This window comes from Daucus carota, chromosome 2 (assembly GCF_001625215.2).
Source record: "Daucus carota subsp. sativus chromosome 2, DH1 v3.0, whole genome shotgun sequence".
Classification (NCBI taxonomy): domain Eukaryota; kingdom Viridiplantae; phylum Streptophyta; class Magnoliopsida; order Apiales; family Apiaceae; genus Daucus; species Daucus carota.
The window spans coordinates 50425134-50443232 of record NC_030382.2 but is presented as its reverse complement, the minus strand read 5'-3'; the positions used below and the strand labels follow the sequence as shown (position 1 = coordinate 50443232).

General features: G+C 36.3%; 3 protein-coding genes across 3 annotated transcripts; 2 read left to right on the top strand and 1 right to left on the bottom strand.

Moving 5' to 3' along the window:
- Window positions 1-329: 329 nt before the first annotated feature.
- On the top strand, window positions 330-9154 carry LOC108207716 (probable histone acetyltransferase HAC-like 1). Its single transcript, XM_064086924.1, has 18 exons — window positions 330-448; window positions 535-631; window positions 1144-1393; window positions 1492-1752; window positions 2145-2372; window positions 2833-2976; window positions 3528-3758; window positions 4220-4450; window positions 4908-5260; window positions 5762-6025; window positions 6104-6367; window positions 6728-6856; window positions 6974-7174; window positions 7278-7420; window positions 7607-7889; window positions 8097-8236; window positions 8714-8792; window positions 8920-9154. Exons 1-18 carry the CDS (start codon window positions 330-332, stop codon window positions 9133-9135), a joined length of 3633 nt encoding a protein of 1210 aa, XP_063942994.1. The 3' UTR covers window positions 9136-9154.
- A 39-nt stretch (window positions 9155-9193) lies between these two features.
- LOC108207715 (nuclear matrix constituent protein 1-like) lies at window positions 9194-12598 on the bottom strand. Its single transcript, XM_017378147.2, has 5 exons — window positions 12230-12598; window positions 11914-12111; window positions 11541-11794; window positions 11265-11436; window positions 9194-11185 (listed from the first exon to the last, which is right to left on the bottom strand). The coding sequence occupies exons 1-5, from the start codon at window positions 12377-12379 to the stop codon at window positions 9497-9499; spliced, it is 2463 nt and encodes an 820-aa protein (XP_017233636.2). The 5' UTR covers window positions 12380-12598; the 3' UTR covers window positions 9194-9496.
- Window positions 12599-12699: 101 nt separating this feature from the next.
- Window positions 12700-18025, top strand: LOC108208440 (protein decapping 5). The gene is made up of 8 exons (XM_017378969.2): window positions 12700-13018; window positions 13732-13829; window positions 14603-14674; window positions 15110-15626; window positions 15711-15913; window positions 16910-17083; window positions 17278-17385; window positions 17659-18025. The coding sequence occupies exons 1-8, from the start codon at window positions 12853-12855 to the stop codon at window positions 17893-17895; spliced, it is 1575 nt and encodes a 524-aa protein (XP_017234458.1). The 5' UTR covers window positions 12700-12852; the 3' UTR covers window positions 17896-18025.
- The last annotated feature ends 74 nt before the right edge of the window (window positions 18026-18099 follow it).

Genomic DNA, 18099 nt, shown 5'->3' with positions numbered 1-18099 from the left:
AACGCACCCGGAAGGCCGGAATCCTTAATTCTCGTAGTCAGTCCGAATCCTAAACCCACACACACAACCACACTGCCTTACATAAAACCCTAAACAATCTGCATTATACTCTCGAACACATCTCCCGCTTTATACACACATTATTTCCTTACAAAATAAAAGCCGTGCCCGCAATCACCGCTTTTATCGAAAACCCTAGTCCCGATGTACAAAGATTTGATTTCTCACTTTCATGCCTCTTAATTCCCAAATTCAATTCTCGATTTTCTTGCTTTTCATGTCCTTGTTTCTTGATTTATAGAGATATATAGTTGCTGTTGTTATATATAATGGATCGTTCGGGGAATAATCCCCTTGGGGTTACCCCGAACAATGTAAATAATAATGGGAGGACCTGGATTAATGGTAGCAACATTGATCGACCGAATCGAGTTCGGCGGGATCATTCGTGAGTGTTTTTTTTATCTTTAATTGTGTAATTAGTTCTTGGTGGTTTAAATAATTGTTTTGATATATTTGTTGTTTTTGTGCTAGTCGAGAGAATGCTGTTCGAACACAAAGAGGGTGGTCTGATGAAGTTGGAACTGCGAGGAGGCGGGAACTTTGGTTGATGTCTAATTCGGGTTCAAGGGTTTGTAATTTTTCCCCAAGCTACTTGATTTAGTTTAGTCACGTGGTGCAATTTTTTGATACACGTGCATCTATACAATTATGCATACATTCAAATTTATGCCATAATCTTTTATGATAATCTGATTTGATGCTAATTTGCAAACGTTGCATCTTTCTATTTCCAGCCATCTGTCACTGTAAACTATTGTTTATGTCGCATATTGATCACATGGATTTGGTTCTCATGGAATGAATTAGTATGTTTGCGAGTTAGACTATTTTGTTGAAAGGATGGGATATATATCATTTATATCAGTCGCATTGGTTGTAATAATCAGGTCAATGATGGCGACTGGCGAGCCTTTATACTCATGATTTATGATTGAATAGCTTACTTGTTTCTCATAAATGGGAAGTAATTGATGTAGCAAGGAAAATATTTTTAGAGTACTGATCGTGTAGAACATGCTGATAATTTTATTGCACGTTTTGTTAAGAGGATATGATTTTGAACGTGATCAATGGTTGTAGGAGGAGTACATTAACCTAAAAAGGGCAGGTCCCTATGCACAAATGGTGATCATGCAAGAAATGTTGCATGTCGCGCAAGAAGCCAATAGGATTGCATCCTTGAACCAGCAAACTTCATCCTGGGGAATTCAACCTGGTTTTTGCACTTCCAGTTCATCAGACCCTCATGTCAATTACGTTGGGGCTTCTCACATAAATTTGTGTACTCCTGCACCAATTAATGGTGCCAGTGGGAGTGGTTTCAATGATGGTATGTTTGTAGTTAATATTACTGTTTGCAAATAGAGTTTTTCATAGCTTATTGGTCATTTCACATCTGAGTAGTATATGTTATTAATGCCCATGCAGGATCTTTCTTCAACGGATATGGACAGGAATTTGAATCAAGAATCGCACCAAGTTATAGTAACATGCAGGGCATAAAGCAAGTTGTCAACAAGGTGAACACATCTCCTCAACAGGGTTCATGCGTCATGGTGCGTTCTGATGGTGATGCGCGTGCTGCGGACAAAAGCTCTGGAAGTGGGTCCGTCCTTCTCCAGAGTAGCTCACAGTATATCATTCAGCCATCTACGGGATATCATACAAAACCGCAAACGAGTAATCATGGTACAGTTTTAGTGCTTTTTATATCATGTCTGGTGTTTTATGGATGACAAACCATTAGATCTTGCCTCTTTTGCATTACTCTATTTAATAGCTTACCTGAAATGTAAATATATATGTGCAAGTGGTTGTTAAAATTGGAGAAAAATTCTCGCAGGGAAGTTCGCGCGCGCACACACACACAAATAATTTGGTTCTTGATTGAGTTTTCTTCATTATGACTACAGAACTCATTGGATTTTTCTGTGCATAGTCCTTGTTATTGTAGTGTACCATTAATAATGTTGTATGATCCCCCATACACAATTAAGCACACTCTTTCTCTATTCTTTTTTACAAGAAAGCACCACTACATTATTGGTTGTTTTAACAGATTCATATTTTAAATCTTGCAGGTTTGTTTGATAATAGCCACGATAATAGGAACATGCAGGGCATAGAGCAAGTTGTCAACAAGGTGAAAACATCTCCTGCACAGGTCTCATGCGCCACGGTGTGTTCTGATGGTGATGCGCGTTCTGCGCACAAAAGCTCTAACAGTGGGTCCGTCTTCCAGAGTAGCTCACAGTATATCATTCAGCCATCTATGGGACATCATACCAAACCACAAACGAGTAATCAAGGTACAGTTTTAGTGCTTTTTATATCATGTCTGAATGTGTAATAATCTTGAGGCACTATTTATAAATCTTTAATTAGTCTAATTATAAAGCAATATTCTGGTGCTTTATGGAAGACAAACCATTAGATCTTGCCTCTTTTGCATTACTCTATTTAATAGCTTACCTGAAATGTAAATATTTATGTGCAAGTGGTTATTAAATTGGAGAAATATTCTAGCAGTGAAGTTCACACACACAAACACATACACAAATAATTTGGTTCTTGATTGAGTTTTCTTCATTATGACAACAGAACTTATTGGATTTTTTCTGAGCATAGTCCTTGTTATTGTAGTGTACCATTAGTAAGGTTGTGTGATCCCCCAGACACAATTAAGCACACACACTCTTTCTCTCTTTTACAAGAAAACACCACTACATTATTGGTTGTTTTGACAGATTCATATTTTAAATTTTGCAGGTTTGTTTGATAATAGCCATGATAACAGGAACATGCAGGGCATAGAGCAAGTTGTCAACAAGGTTAACACATCTCCTGCACAGGTTTCATACGTCACGGTGTGTTCTGATGGTGATGCGCGTTATGCGCACAAAAGCTCTGACAGTGGGTCCGGTCTTCTCCCGAGGAGCTCACAGTATATCATTCAGCCATCTACGGGACATCATACCAAACCACAAACGAGTAATCATGGTACAGTTTTAGTGTTTTTTTATATCATGTCTGAATGAGTAATAATCTTGAGGTATTATTTATAAATCTTTAATTAGTCTAATTATAAAGCAATATTCTGGTGTTTTATGGAAGACAAACCATTAGATCTTGCCTCTTGCATTACTCTAGTTAATAGCTTACCTGAAATGTAAATATTTATGTGTAAGTGGTTATTAAAATTGGAGAAATATTCTAGCAGGGAAGTTCACACACACACACACACACACACACAAATAATTTGGTTCTTGATTGAGTTTTCTTCATAATGACAACAGAACTCATTGGATTTTTTCTGCGCATAGTCCTTGTTATTGTAGTGTACCATTAGTAATGTTGTATGATCCCCCAGACACAAATAAGCACACACACTCTTTCTCTCTTTTACAAGAAAGCACCACTACATTATTGGTTGTTTTGACAGATTTATATTTTAAAATTTGCAGGTTTGTGTGATAATAGCCACGATAACAGGAACATGCAGAGCATAGAGCAAGTTGTCAACAAGGTTAACACATCTCCTGCACAGGTTTCATACGTCACGGTGTGTTCTGATGGTGATGCGAGTTATGCGCACAAAAGCTCTGACAGTGGGTCCGGTCTTCTCCAGAGTAGCTCACAGTATATCATTCAGCCATCTACGGGACATCATACCAAACCACAAACGAGTAATCATGGTACAGTTTTACTGTTTTTTATATCATGTCTGAATGAGTAATAATCTTGAGGTACTATTTATAAATCTTTAATTAGTCTAATTATAAAGCAATACTCTGGTGTTTTATGGAAGACAAACCGTTAGATCTTGCCTCTTGCATTACTCTATTTAATAGCTTACCTGAAATGTAAATATTTATGTGTAAGTGGTTATTAAAATTGGAGAAATATTCTAGCAGGGAAGTTCACACACACACACACACACACACAAATAATTTGGTTCTTGATTGAGTTTTCTTCATAATGACAACAGAACTCATTGGATTTTTTTTGCGCATAGTCCTTGTTATTGTAGTGTACCATTAGTAACGTTGTATGATCCCCCAGACACAATTAAGCACACACAGTCTTTCTCTCTTTTACAAGAAAGCACCACTACATTATTGGTTGTTTTGACAGATTCATATTTTAAATTTTGCAGGTTTGTTTGATAATAGCCACAATAATAGGAACATGCAGGGCATAGAGCAAGTTGTCAACAAGGTGAGCACATCTCCTGAACAGGTTTCATGCGTCACGCTGTGTTCTGATGGTGATGCACGTTATGCGGACAAAAGCTCTGACAGTGGGTCCGACCTTCTCCAGAGTAGCTCACAGTGTATCATTCAGCCATCTGCGGGACATCATACCAAACCACAAATGAGTAATCATGGTACATTTTTAGTGCTTTTTATATCATGTCTGAATGTGTAATAATCTTGAGGTACTATTTATAAATCTTTAATTAGTCTAATTATTAAGCAATATTCTGGTGTTTTATGAAGACAAACCATTAGATCTTGCCTCTTTTGCATTACTCTATTTAATAGCTTACCTGAAATGTAAACATTTATGTGCAAGTGGTTATTAAAATTGGAGAAATATTCTAGCAGGGAAGTTCACGCACACACACACATACACAAATTATTTGGTTCTTGATTGAGTTTTCTTCATCATGACAACAGAACTCATTGGATTTATTCTGCGCATAGTCCTTGTTATAGTGTACCATTAGTAATGTTGTATGATCCCCCAGACACAAATAAGCACACACACTCTTTCTCTCTTTTACAAGAAAGCAGCACTACATTATTTGTTGTTTTGACAGATTCATATTATAAATTTTGCAGGTTTGTCTGATGATAGCCACGATAATAGCCAAAAGGTACATTTAAATCAAGGCACGAGTCAACTAAATATTTCCATCTCACAGGAGAAGCCACCGAGCTTCTCTGAATCTGCTGACTATCACAGAAGTTGTGGAAAATCAGGTAAGGATCATGAAAATGAAGATGTGGAAGTCACGACCATGTGCGACATGGTGGATACTGAAGGTAAACTTGATCTACCTGCATCTACATCTAACAATGAGGCAAAATCGAACCTGAAGGAGAATAAGATTCAAGGGGTGTCTTTGACTGATTTTTTCACATTGAGGGAACTGAAAGAACATCTTTGTCATTTTGGACAATGGAATGGTCAGGTATATGTACTTGTTTTTTATTTATATTAATACATATGTAAGCATCATTATGTTGAGGTTATTATCTTGTCAAGAACTGCTGAAGGTCGTCTTTTGTCATAACAAGCTTTTTAAATCCATGTATTATATGTACTACATCCTCGTAGCTCTTTGGTGTGCCATTCGAAATTCAGATTTACACCAAAATAAATTCTACTGGTCTACTTAGAAACTTACCTCTTTTTACTATTTAGTTGTTAACTTGTTATCCGTCTAACCTTCCGCAACTGAAGATGATTATAGGTTAGAAAATGTTTGAACCTATACCTAGACTATTAAATTTATGAGGAAAACATTTTCTGAAGCTCTTCTGGTAGATTGTGAATACAAATTAAACAGGAAATTATGCTTATCAGAAACATATGTTCAATTCTAAATTTTTAGTATTATAGAACCAAATTTTATTAACTATTTATATCAGCTTTATGCAAATTAGATATTTATATGTGTGTTTGTGTGCAGGAAGTAGGACTGCATCGACCTTCGTGTCTAAATAAATGCCAGTTGTGTGCAATGGATAAGCTAGAATTTGCACCTGCGCCTATATATTGTTCGTGTTGCAAATCTCCTATTAAACATGATTCGAATTACTATGTGGCATCAGAGGGGTCGGATGTAAAACATTATTTTTGCACTTCTTGCTATCGAGTCTCTCGCAAGTGTATTCTTTCCTTCCCCAAGGCCAACTTGCTGAAGAAGAAGAACATTAAAAATATTGGAGAACCAGTAAGCATAATCGTTTATTATGTTTTAAAGTTTTATTGTGGTCAAACTCTTATCCCTTATGACTATTGTGTTGTGCAGTGGGTCGAATGTGATAAATGTAAAGGATGGCAACACCAGATATGTGCACTCTACAATAAAAAAAAAGATCTCGGTGGAGAAGCAGTTTACATCTGTCCAAAATGCTGGATACAAGAATTGGAAAGTGGAGAAGGTCAGCCCTTGCCAAAAGCTACTTCTTTGTATGCAAAAGATCTCCCTCGTAGTATGCTTAGTGATCACGTTGAGGAAAGATTGTTTAAACGTCTGAGAAAAGAAAGAGAAGATAATAAAAGTCTTGGTGAGGTAAGTATATAGTATTGGATTTATTTTTTAAGTTATTTTATTTCATAATTGTGCATGTTTTTCAAGTTTTGTTTACGCTGTCATTGGTTGAATTATCTTGAAAATTTAAAACGGTAAGCACAGAAGACAGTTTCTCATTAGCTTTAATTATGGTTTTGACATGAAACATTAATTTAGTGTATGCATGGTAAGCAAAAACTTACTTTACTATAACAACTCTACCTTGCTTGTAATCGAATATGAATAACATGAATAGTCACTCAACCATGGACCTTAGATCTGAAATAGTTGTTATTTATCTGGAATAATATGTATATTTCTTGGTGTTAATCTCATTTAGCTAATATTTTCCTATGCAAGGTACCTGGAGAGGCCGATTTTGCTGTCAGAGTGGTATTATCAGTTGATCAAAAATTGGAAGTGAACAAGAAATTTTTGGATATCTTCAATGGAAGTGATTATCCCGCGCAGTTCCCTTACAGATCAAAGGTTAGACAAAGTGTATTTGCATGATTGAGATTGTAGACTCTTCTTCCTTTGTTTTATAGCGTTAACTCATCTTCATTTTCATGTGACTCAACATACTTTCTTTTTTGTCGTAATTAGGTGATACTTCTATTTCAGAAAATAGAAGGGGTAGATGTTTGCCTTTTTGGAATGTACGTTCAGGAGTTTGGATCAAATTGTGAACAACCAAATCGGCGTTGTGTCTACATCTCTTATATTGATTCCATCAAGTACTTGAGGCCTAAGATGAAAACAATGACCGGGGAAGCTCTACGTACCTTAGTGTACCATGAAATATTGGTATATGCTTTTATCTTTAATGTCTGTTCACTTCATATGTCTACTTCACAAGTTGATGCGCAGTAGAGCATGTCTAATTGCATTCCTATATTGTCTCCAACAGATTGGGTACCTTGACTATTGCAAAAAACGTGGCTTTTCAACCTGCTATATATGGGCATGTCCACCTTTAAAAGGAGAAGATTATATTTTATATTGCCATCCAGAGAGTCAGAAATTACCGAAGGCAGATAAGCTGCAACAATGGTAATTTTTTATTATTTTGCAAATGATTTGCACGCAGATATGTTGCATTTTACATGTTTGCAAGGCAATTTGAGTAATGACAACCATGCAGGACATGTCATTTGTAGTCTTTTCCAGGTACCTACATGCTATCATCTATGATTTTACATTAAGTATTGAATAAATGGTATGTCTTCATTTTTACAGGTACGAGCTGATGCTCAAAAAGGCTTTAAAGGAGAACATTGCAGTACATTACACAAATTTTTATGATCACTTCTTTGTTTCTCCTGGAGGTTGCACCACAAAAACTGCAGCTCATTTGCCATATTTTGAAGGTTCTTATTGGTCAAGTACTGCTGAATATATAGCAGGGACATTGGAAAAAGAAGGTAAAGAACCTAAATTAACAAAAGCAGCCCTGAAAGCCATGGGCTGCAACCCTTCATCTGGTGGCGCAAGCAGAAAAGATGTGCTGGTGATGGACAAAGTACGTGCTTAACCTTTTCTTTTGACAATTATTTGTGGCCTATATAACATGTGATGCAATCTAAATTAATTTCTTATATAGCTAAGAGCCAACTCTTAAAACATTCTTGCAATTTTTAACTTTGAGAACCATCTTGAAGTCATAGGAACACTTATTATAAGTGGTCGTTCTAATTTTCTCTCATCTGGATGAATTTCTTGAATATAGCTGGGCGACGCAATCTCTAAAGACAAGAAAAAGTTTATCATTGTAAATTTGCAGCACAGTTGCATACGTTGCAATGAAGCAATTTTATCTGGAGTTCGGTGGTTTTGCAGCAAATGCAAAAAGTTTAACATTTGCTCAAGGTAAAACTTTTTCTCTTCATCTTTGCAAATTAAATATGTATATATACTTCCTATATTAATTATTGTGGCAATAATGTGATACTCCCTCCGTTTCAATTTACATGTCCACTTTGAAGAAAATTTTTTGTTTCAAATTACTTGTCCACTTCCACTTTCAATGCAAAATCATATTTCCAAAGTCAATTTTCCTCCACATATCTCTTATTTATATTTCCTAGATCAATCTCACATCACATATTATGCTTATTTAGTGCAATTAATTTGTGAACAACTACTTTTCTTCACTTTTCTTAAACTATGTGATTTTTTTAAAGTGGACATCTAATTTGAAACGGAGGTAGTATTATTATTATAAGGATATAGTATTTTCTTTTTGGGGGTTATATTAAATATTTAGCAGGGATTGAAAATGATCGACAAAAAGTGATGGTGTCATGCTTATAGTTTTAACGGTTATTCACTTGGTTTGTGCTGCAGATGCTTGAACGAGGAGCAGAAGCTTGAGCACAAAAAGATACACATATCCTATACTGGTGAAAAGCATGTACTTTCTGAGGTATATCTGAAACGCCAATATTTTCGTTTAGATTCATCAATTCTGTCGATATATATTTTTATGGCACATCTTCCCTGTCTATCTACATAGTTTCTTGTATTTTAATCCTATCTGTTTACATTTTCAGGGTGTTGTAGATGATGTTCCATGTGACACTGAAGACAATGACGTCACTTTAGATAATAAAATCTTTGCTAGTAGAGAAACATTTTTGAGCTTTTGTCAGAGTAACAATTATCAGTTTGATACGCTGAGGCGAGCCAAACATTCTTCAATGATGATTTTGTACCATCTTCACAATCCATGTAGCAGCATTTCAGATAGTGTGGCCGAGTCAGTTTGATACACTGAGCGAGCCAAGGATTCCCCAATAATTATTCTGTACTAGTACCATATTCACAATTCAGATAGCCTGGACATGTAATTTTATGTTCGCTATTAAGGTAAATAGTGTGCCCTCTTTACAATTCAGGGCTTGTATATATATATGATAGACAGAAGGAGACACCTATAAATTGTTATTTATATATGCCTTAGTTTAGAGAAAAAATGTGTTTCTGTATATCGATTGTTATACTTAAATCCGCATCTCTGTGCTGGTTACCCTTTCTCGGTTACCTGTACTTTATTGGTATCAAAATCCTGGCAAGTTGATGGAAGTCATTGGTCGGGGAGTTAGGATGCTAACGTTTAAAACAGGAAACCTATGTCCCACGTTGCCGGAAACTGTAACGCTGCCCACTAGTGGTTTGTACAGGTGAATTGTAAGGCTGCGCACTAGTGGTTTGTAAAGGTGGAACAACTATATTTCTCCTCTTGCGACGTCCTAGAGTAATATTACTATCAGAATCCCCTCCACTGTAAGTGTAGTCACTGTCACTTTGTTTTCTCCGGGAAGAGTATGGACGGCTCCTCTTCCTTTGCATTTTCCTACCAGCCTGATCCCTTTTAGTATGTTCATTCTTGTTGAGCTCAGGAACATTGCCTCTAAGTTTGACGTCTGTAACATTTGTCTTCACCGTGTGTCTTACGTTAGCTTTACCTCTGCCTCTTTTTCCGCGCCTAGGCGGGTCTAATTTCTGATCAGAATGCTGAGAAGCCTCAACAACATTATGTGGCTCTCCATTGCTTTTGCTTTGTTCATTAACATCTGGATTTGATCCATTTCCAACCTCCCTAATGCTGTTGTTAGATTGCATTTGTTTAAGATCAAGATTGTCCTCTGCAACTCCAAACTGCAGCTCTGAATCATCAGAGCTATATAGTCTCTCTAGCGGTGATTCTAAATGGACATGCTTTGTTGAGAAGTTATGATTGGTGTAAGCAGGATCATTTTTCTTTCCGGTTGATAAAGTCAAGATCTTTGAAGTGCATTTCTGAAGCCAGGACATGGTTCCAGTTGAGGCCGGAGATCCTGAATCCACTGCTCTTGATGTTGCCTCACTACCCGGCCTGTCATGAATGCTCCCGTGACCTTTTGAATAAAGATCCGTCAAGTGTGGCAGTGTAGGGGTTTTCATGGCATCCAGGGAAGCTGGAGACTGGAGATTTGAGTGAACAAACTCCGGAAACGGGTCACCACAATTCTTGCAGCTCTTATGCTTCTCAACAAATGTAAGAAACTGCTCTTTTTCCTTGAAGAATTGTTCACGTAGTTCCTTCAGCTTGTTACTCAGACTAACAAGTTCATCATTGTTTCTCCTCATTTCAATCCACTTCTCATCGAGATGCATCTGATTCGTTTTTATTTCCTGTTTCTCATTCTCTATTCTTGAACTCTCCAATCTCACTTCTTCCATTTCTTTTGCCACGACTCCCTTTAAATAATTTATTTCTTTAATTTCTTTGTCTCTTTCTTCATCAGATAACCTTATTCTTTCATCCAGATGTTCCCACTCTTTCTCAAACCTGTCCCTTTCCTGCTTCAAATCTTCTCGTTCCTCGAGAAGCTGTTCTCTCTGAGATTTGCATTTATCAATCTCTTGTTTTAGTTCCAGCTGCAAGAGGGAATGTCCCAACCTCTCTTCTTCTGTTAATTTAAGAATTTCACTCTCGTTTTTTATCCTCTGTCGCTCTTCTTCCATGTCTTCTCTAGATTTTTCAATTTGAGCTTTAAGACTAAACAATCTCTCCTCCTCCAAAATTATTTTTTCCTTTTCCTTCTCCGTTTTTTCCTCCTCAACTTTAAGAGATTTCTCCTTTTCCTTTAAGTCCGTTAACTTAGATTCAAAATCCTTCTCTCTTTCCTTTAATCTGGCAGTTTTTCTATATAGGTCTTGTTCGCGTTTTGAAACTTTCTCCTCCATGCTGTTTGCTCTGACATTAAGTTTTTCCTCTAATTCAAGTAATTCCTTCTCTTTAATCTCCAGGCCTTTTCTCTTGGCATCAGATTCCTACATTAAAGGAAACAAATGTAAACCTCAAACTCAAACACAGAAATGCCAAATATTATTGTACTTGTACCCAACTTGCCTTCTCTCTGAAAGTTAGTTCTTCAACTCTTTTTCTTATATCAGCTAATTTCTCTCTTTGGTCGAGTAATCTCTGAACGTCCTCTAGCTTCTGTTCACCCTCCTGCAGTTTTCTTTCCCATTTCCACAAGTCATCTCTTTGTTTGCATATATCACTTGTTTGTGCTTCACGCCTGGAAAAGGATATATATAGTTCAACTTAAAGAGTTGAATGCAACACATATTACAGGAGTATAAATGTACAATAGTAGATAGTTAGGCTTCATCCAGGTCTTACTCTGAGTTGAACGATAATCGTTCCCTTTGAAGTTCATCTTCTTTAACGTCCACCTCATTTAATTTCCTATCAATCTCTAAATTCTTTCTGCTCAGATCAACATCCTTGGCATCAGCAGCGCGCAACTTGGATTCTGCCTCTAAAGATTTATCCCGGATACCTCTGACCAGAGCATTTGCTTCAACCAACTTCAAATCAGATGTAAACTTAATTTCTGCGTGCTGTGAGTGCATTTTATGCAAAGTCTTCTCCAACTGCCACGGCAAATAACATTCCATATCAGTGTAAATTTACATGGTCTTGTGCACCAGTAAGAATATAGTTTTAGTAAAACCGTAAGCTGTCAGAGGAAGGGTATACGTGAATATCATACATCAACGACGTACTGCTTCTCAACACCTAATGCTTTCCTCAAATCTTCTTCTCGCTTCTCCATATCAGATATGGCTGCTTGCTTCTGGTTAAGGCTGTCTCTAGTTTCCGCAAATGCTTGCTGAAGTTTTTCATAATTCGCAATCCACTCCTTTCTCTCCATCAAAAGAAGCCCCATCTGATACTGGTAATCATAAAGCTGCTACAATGCAAATTAACAAAATCATCCCCATATTAATTTAAAAAATGAAAACATCAATTGATTATCCAAACATAAAAACAAAATAATATCCATCTGTAGGAGTTATTCCACTAACCTCGTTTTCGAGCTCAGATAATTTCTTTCTCATGTTCATCATACTTTGTTCATCCACATTACTCTCTTTATCCAAATTTTCATCATAATCCTGACCGGCCGGTTCGGAGAGGGACCAATCCGACCACAGCTTCTTCTGAGAGGTAAGCATGTCAGGCAACAAAATGACAACACAAAAAACTCTATGATCTAAGCAACCAACTAAACATAAACATATTTGTAAATATCTAGTAGCCGAAAATAAATTTGGCACCTAAATTTCGGCAAAATTTTGCGGTGAAAATCTGGGACGTCATGGAATCAAATTTGTGCACCACCGCCTTGGTAGCTCTACGCGGATTTCTCATTCATTTTCTTTCTATTTAAATTTATTGATGATATCTTCTATTGATCTGAGGCTGTTTTTTAATACACAAGGCTAATCTAAACACTAATTATCTTTTATTATATTATTATCGAAACCAATTTTTTCTAAAAAATACAGTGTAATTTTAGAACATTTGATAAAATTTATAGTTAAGAAAAAAATTACACAACACTCTCGTTTTATTACAACATAATTTTCAGATATTCTAGTTTTACTCTGGAGCAAGCTCTCTGTGGAAGAAGGAAAGCAAGCAATATATGGCTATGGAAGGCTCATCTAGATTTTTAAATTTAACATCAGCAGCAGCAGATACATATGCATATATAGGAATGCAAATAAGCATAACTTCGAAGTCTGAGATCAGATACGAGGGCATTCTTGTTAATCTCAACACTCAAGAATCAACCCTCGCTTTAAATAATGGTACTTCATTCGTTCCCCCTTCACTATTTCATCTTCCGTGTTTAATCGAGTCTTTCTGTGTGTTTAATCGAGCAATGTGGCGTGTTTTCTGGTTGTTTTGTAAGAGTTAATGGTGTGTGATCACATTGACAAAGGGTTTTTTTACCTAGGTTCCTATTATGTGCTTTTGACATATATGTGCTAGTAATCTTGGTTCAGTGATATCTCCGTTGCTCCCTATATGGGATGTCGAGGGTTCGAAGTTTGAACCTTGTTAAAGCCGGTAGGTGTGTGCGTGTGTTAAATTATCAAAACGAATATATATACTAAAAACTCGTTTCTAGTCCTTTAATGACTTTGAAAATGGCAGAAGTTGAAACAAATTGGATGATTTTCTCACTTGGCATCATTTCGTTTCCCCTTTAGTCAATTAAGCATTATTAATATGTGGACATTTGTAAAGCCTTGACCTCACATCATCAATTTTAAACATGAATGTACTACTGAATATCTTCTTCACAAGCTTTCTTTTATCTTAAATAAGTCATCAGGAAATTAGACAATACTTCATTGCGGTGTACATACTATTATTGTGTATGTATTCCCAAAATTAGTAGTTGAGCCGATTAGCGGACTTATTAATACTTGATTTTTACCTTTATCTATTGTTTACTTGTTTTTACAAATAAATTTGTTCCATTATGTATAATTCTTAAAAGAAAAAAACTTTGCAGTTAAATCATTTGGTACCGAGGGACGTAAAAAGGGACCACAAATTCCTCCAAGTGACCAAATTTATGAGTACATTTTGTTTCGGGGGAGTGACATAAAGGTATTGCTTGTATGTGTTGAATTAATTTCAATCTATGTTCTTTCTAGATATATTAATTTTTCTTATATGACTGGACAAATATGGCATTGAGCTTACGTTAATTCCTAAACCAATGGAGAGTGTCACTTCTTAAAAGTTTAATGTTCAACTGCTTAAGCTGCTGACTTCTCTTGTACCCTTCAGTTGATAGAAAATCATTAACCATTGTCAATCATGTTTTTGCATCGCGTGTGATTGATAATATATTCAGTATCTGCAGGAGCTTTAAGACCTGCATATTCACATATGCCATAACTCATAAAGATATCATCCTTGAGTTGATATGACAGACAGACAGAGTACCAAAAAAGTGAGTGCATACATTAGGACACTGCAGCCTCAGAGAGACTTCTTATCTGTTAATCAATCCTCAGGAGGTTTTAACTGTAAATGGATATTTCTTGTTCTTATAATTGTGTTTTAGTAAGCATACTGCATACCACCCTAACACTGGTTTCCAATTTTTATTAATTTAACATAATATGCCATTTCTCATTATGATTATATCTCCTTGTTTCTGTTGGACATTTAGGCTTGCTGCTGTTATAATGCAATGGTTGTGAACTGAAACGGATTTCTATATGGTCTTGATTTCAAATGCATATATGACTAAATGCTGTACTTTGGCATGTTTTAGATTACTCTTAATCTGAAAAGATATTGTGATTTAAATTTAAGTTGATAAAAACTGTTTTTGTTGATGGCATTTATTCTGAACTTACATTCATTTTCAGGATTTGCAAGTCAAATCTTCTCCACTTATTCAGACAACAACATCTATATACAATGATCCTGCCATCATTCAGGTAAGAGGATATATCTTAATACTTTCACTTACCATGTATAGGTCAGTCTTTTCTTGCATATATTTATTCACATACGGGATTGCTGGCCCGGAGGTCACTCTCAGATAGTTGCCTGAGGTCCTAAACTCCGTAAATTTTAATAGCCGAGTGACAGGGTAATCATACATAATGTTAATAACACTTCTGTAATGTATGTAGTCTACCATATTGTAAATCAAATTTAAGTTTCAATTTCACTATCCCAAGGTAATGATTTTTTGTCGGTAGAGATTGTTTATAAATTATATTTGGTAGTGATTGATTAGTTATATTTTTCTGCTCCAAACATTATTTTGTCACATATTCAGTCTTATATTCCTCATGAAGCAGCAACAAATACCAGCTTGCCTTGTCCTAATACTAGATCTAAACAAGTTTTTAATTTCCACCTCTCAGCTGGGACTCCCTAAGTCAGCACCAGAAAGCAGTGTTCCCATATATCAGCCAGGTGGAAGTTGTTGCTCATGTGGTTCATTATATCCATATTCCACCACAAATGATTATTTGTCTGCACCGGTGTATATTAAAGGATTTCAAGCGCCCTCAGATGGGTTTCAAACCCAACAGCAGTCCTTGCTCCAACCACCATCTGGATTTTTGGCACTACCTTCTGTGCATCAAACAATTCCATATCCTTCAACAAGTGCATCTATACCTAATAGGTCTTCAAATGCACCTGCTTCACCTTTATTAGATACAATGCCTCCTTTGCTGCCATCTTTTAGCCCTGTCACTCCAGCTTTGCATTCACTGTTTCCCTTGCAGTCTTCTGCCTTACCTACAGACTTATCAACACTTATAAAGCCTAACACTGGTCCAATTCAAGGCCTTCATTCTGATAAAATAACCACAACTAGTCTGCAACTGGTAACTCCGCCAAGAACTATTTTGGATGAGAGTGCCTTTTCTACAGGTGGCACTATCCTACCTAAAACTACAGATCCAGCTATGTCATTTAATGTCTTGGAATCTGACCAGCATTTCGCTTTTGCACCAGGTTCTTTCCTAAACAGGGGATTAACACCGCCTTTGGTTACACCAGATCAGTTTTTGCAGCCTGCAACAGCTGTAGTGTCCTCCAACCAGTCCTCACAGTCAGTTCAAAACAATGTGCACGTATCATTTACTGAACGACCATTACAAACACTTCCAGGAGCTCAGGCACCAATTTTGCCTCTACCAACATCACTGGACTACAAGGTATATTGCTCTCATTAACTCATGTAGTCATGTGTAAATAAACTTGTTCTTTACACACAAGGTTCCTGTGATTCCGGAATTGTGTAGAGAATAGATGTTTTTTCTGATTTAGTCCAACAACTTATGAATTGTCAGTTTTATATGATCCCGGTTTCTTATCTCGAGCTTATATAGAACTTGAAATGGATTCTAACTCCTCTAGCATGTAAAACTCCTAAGACCATATGATATAAACTGCTTGTGGTCCACCAGTTTCATCATATGAGCTTTAAGTTGATATGAAGCTAAACTATCCAAAACCATACTAAAATAGTAAAATGAATCTCTTCACACCTCATCCTAGTGCATCTAAGATAATCTCTTTGTGCATCAATGCCTATACGCTAATGCTCTCCCTTAATCATCAGCATAAAGCAGTGTGCCAACTAAATTTGACCTACATTGATCATAGGTTACGAATACTTGCTTTCAACCAAAGGCTTGGATGAAATAAGAGGGGAAGGGATGGCAAGAAATCAAGTATTTTTATGCTGCTTATTGTTTTTAGACTTGTGTATTCTACAATCTTAATACACACACATACACACACATACATTACATTAATCATCCAAGTTGACGAGATTTCAGGAATTTAACTGAACTTAGCCAATAAAGTGATATACTTGTCAAGAACCATTTATGCTTTCTCTACTGTCAACTTTAAAGTGGATTACTGTAGTTGGATAAATGTCTCAGACATTCATTTGTCTTCTTATATTTAGTTTCTTTTAGATACATGAAGATCATTTAAACAGTCATCACAGTAGTAGAGGAGGAAGTGAAAGAGGGCGAGGACACTGTGTAAATTCTCTGCTTAGTTTGATTTTGTTGCCGTTACTGATTAATGGTTTATTGTTTTCATGTTAAATTTATTAACATCCATTAGGTGGCGAAGAACATGAAACTTCTAACATTTTTACATATTAACAAAGATTTATGCTCCAAATTACCTTTCAGGCATCAAATGATGTCATCAATTTCACAGAGGACTTTGATATTGTTTCAATAAATGAAAAGTTCAGCAAGCTTGAAGTAGGGGATCAACTTGATAAGATGAATTCAACTCAGGAGGGATATTTTCTAGACCAAGATAATGTTGATCATGTTGGGAAAACTACTTCCGCGGCCATGGTAATGTATATCTCCATATTATCAGTACTCCAATATAATTTGACATAAAGGATGCAACTGCTTTGATATAATCGCTGAACTTGAACTGCCCCAGCATAAATCAATTCTACTATCTGCATAAAATTTTGTTATCTAGCAAATACACTTTTTTTCCCCTGCATACTTTCTTAATTAATTCTGTTCTTGCTTGTCAGCCTGTTTATGTTGAGGATGACTTCTTCCAATCTCCGTCTTCAAACTTTTCTGGAAGATCACGTAGAGGGAGGTCCATCTTCTCCGAAGAAAAGAAGTCAAATAGGGAGGTACAGTTCCAGATTGCTTTCTTGTTCTCTTAAAATTTGTAAATTACTATATCTATGACATCTAAAATGTGTTCAAGCTTCAACTAGCCGTTTTAAAGGTATAAATTTCTTTTAGATTCGTGTCGTTAGGTCGTTGAGGAAAGGAAACTCAGATATATACTGCTAATGAGCATAATTGGCTTTGGAATCTTTACTGATGATTATGTTTGTACCCTTTTACTGATGATTATTTTTGTAAGAATACTGAAACTGGTTTACTTTCATGATTCCCAGACATTTGCTTCTTCAGCCCATCGAGGTGGTCATTGTGGCCGTGGTCATGGTCATAGTGGCCATGATCACAGTGGCGATGGTCCTGATAGTGGTGACCATGGTTTGAGTCTAGATGGCTATGGCTGTACTCGTGTTGGTCGGAGATTTGGTCACTGGAGACACTCTCGTGATGGTCGTAGAAGTAGAAGGAGTTACGGATATAATGAGAGGCGAGGCTGGGGACATCATGCCACCTAGCTGCAGTTGTCTTCCTGTATTGAAGCTTGGTTTTAGCAAAATTTTAATAAATGTTGCATTTAGATGGATAATGAGTGGGGTTTATAATTCCAAAATCTTAAGTGAAGAATATTCATTCGCACTTTTTGTATGCATTTGATTACATATATATACAGCATAATTTTAAGATTAAATAAAATCAGATACTTTTCAATAGGCCCTTGT

Bases quoted from the DNA above. Each gene is read 5' to 3' on its own strand.
- LOC108207716 (XM_064086924.1), top strand. From the start codon at position 330: ATGGATCGTTCGGGGAATAATCCCCTTGGGGTTACCCCGAACAATGTA. The intron at 3,759-4,219 runs GTACAGTTTTAC...TAAATTTTGCAG, and splicing joins ACCACAAACGAGTAATCATG to GTTTGTTTGATAATAGCCAC. The intron at 4,451-4,907 runs GTACATTTTTAG...TAAATTTTGCAG, and splicing joins ACCACAAATGAGTAATCATG to GTTTGTCTGATGATAGCCAC.
- LOC108207715 (XM_017378147.2), bottom strand. From the start codon at position 12,379: ATGCTTACCTCTCAGAAGAAGCTGTGGTCGGATTGGTCCCTCTCCGAA. The intron at 12,112-12,229 runs GTTAGTGGAATA...GCATTGTAGCAG, and splicing joins TATCTGAGCTCGAAAACGAG to CTTTATGATTACCAGTATCA. The intron at 11,437-11,540 runs GTAAGACCTGGA...ATCCTTTTCCAG, and splicing joins CGATTATCGTTCAACTCAGA to GCGTGAAGCACAAACAAGTG.
- LOC108208440 (XM_017378969.2), top strand. From the start codon at position 12,853: ATGGCTATGGAAGGCTCATCTAGATTTTTAAATTTAACATCAGCAGCA. The intron at 15,627-15,710 runs GTGGCACTATCC...CTTTTGCACCAG, and splicing joins TGAGAGTGCCTTTTCTACAG to GTTCTTTCCTAAACAGGGGA. The intron at 17,084-17,277 runs GTAATGTATATC...CTTGCTTGTCAG, and splicing joins AAACTACTTCCGCGGCCATG to CCTGTTTATGTTGAGGATGA.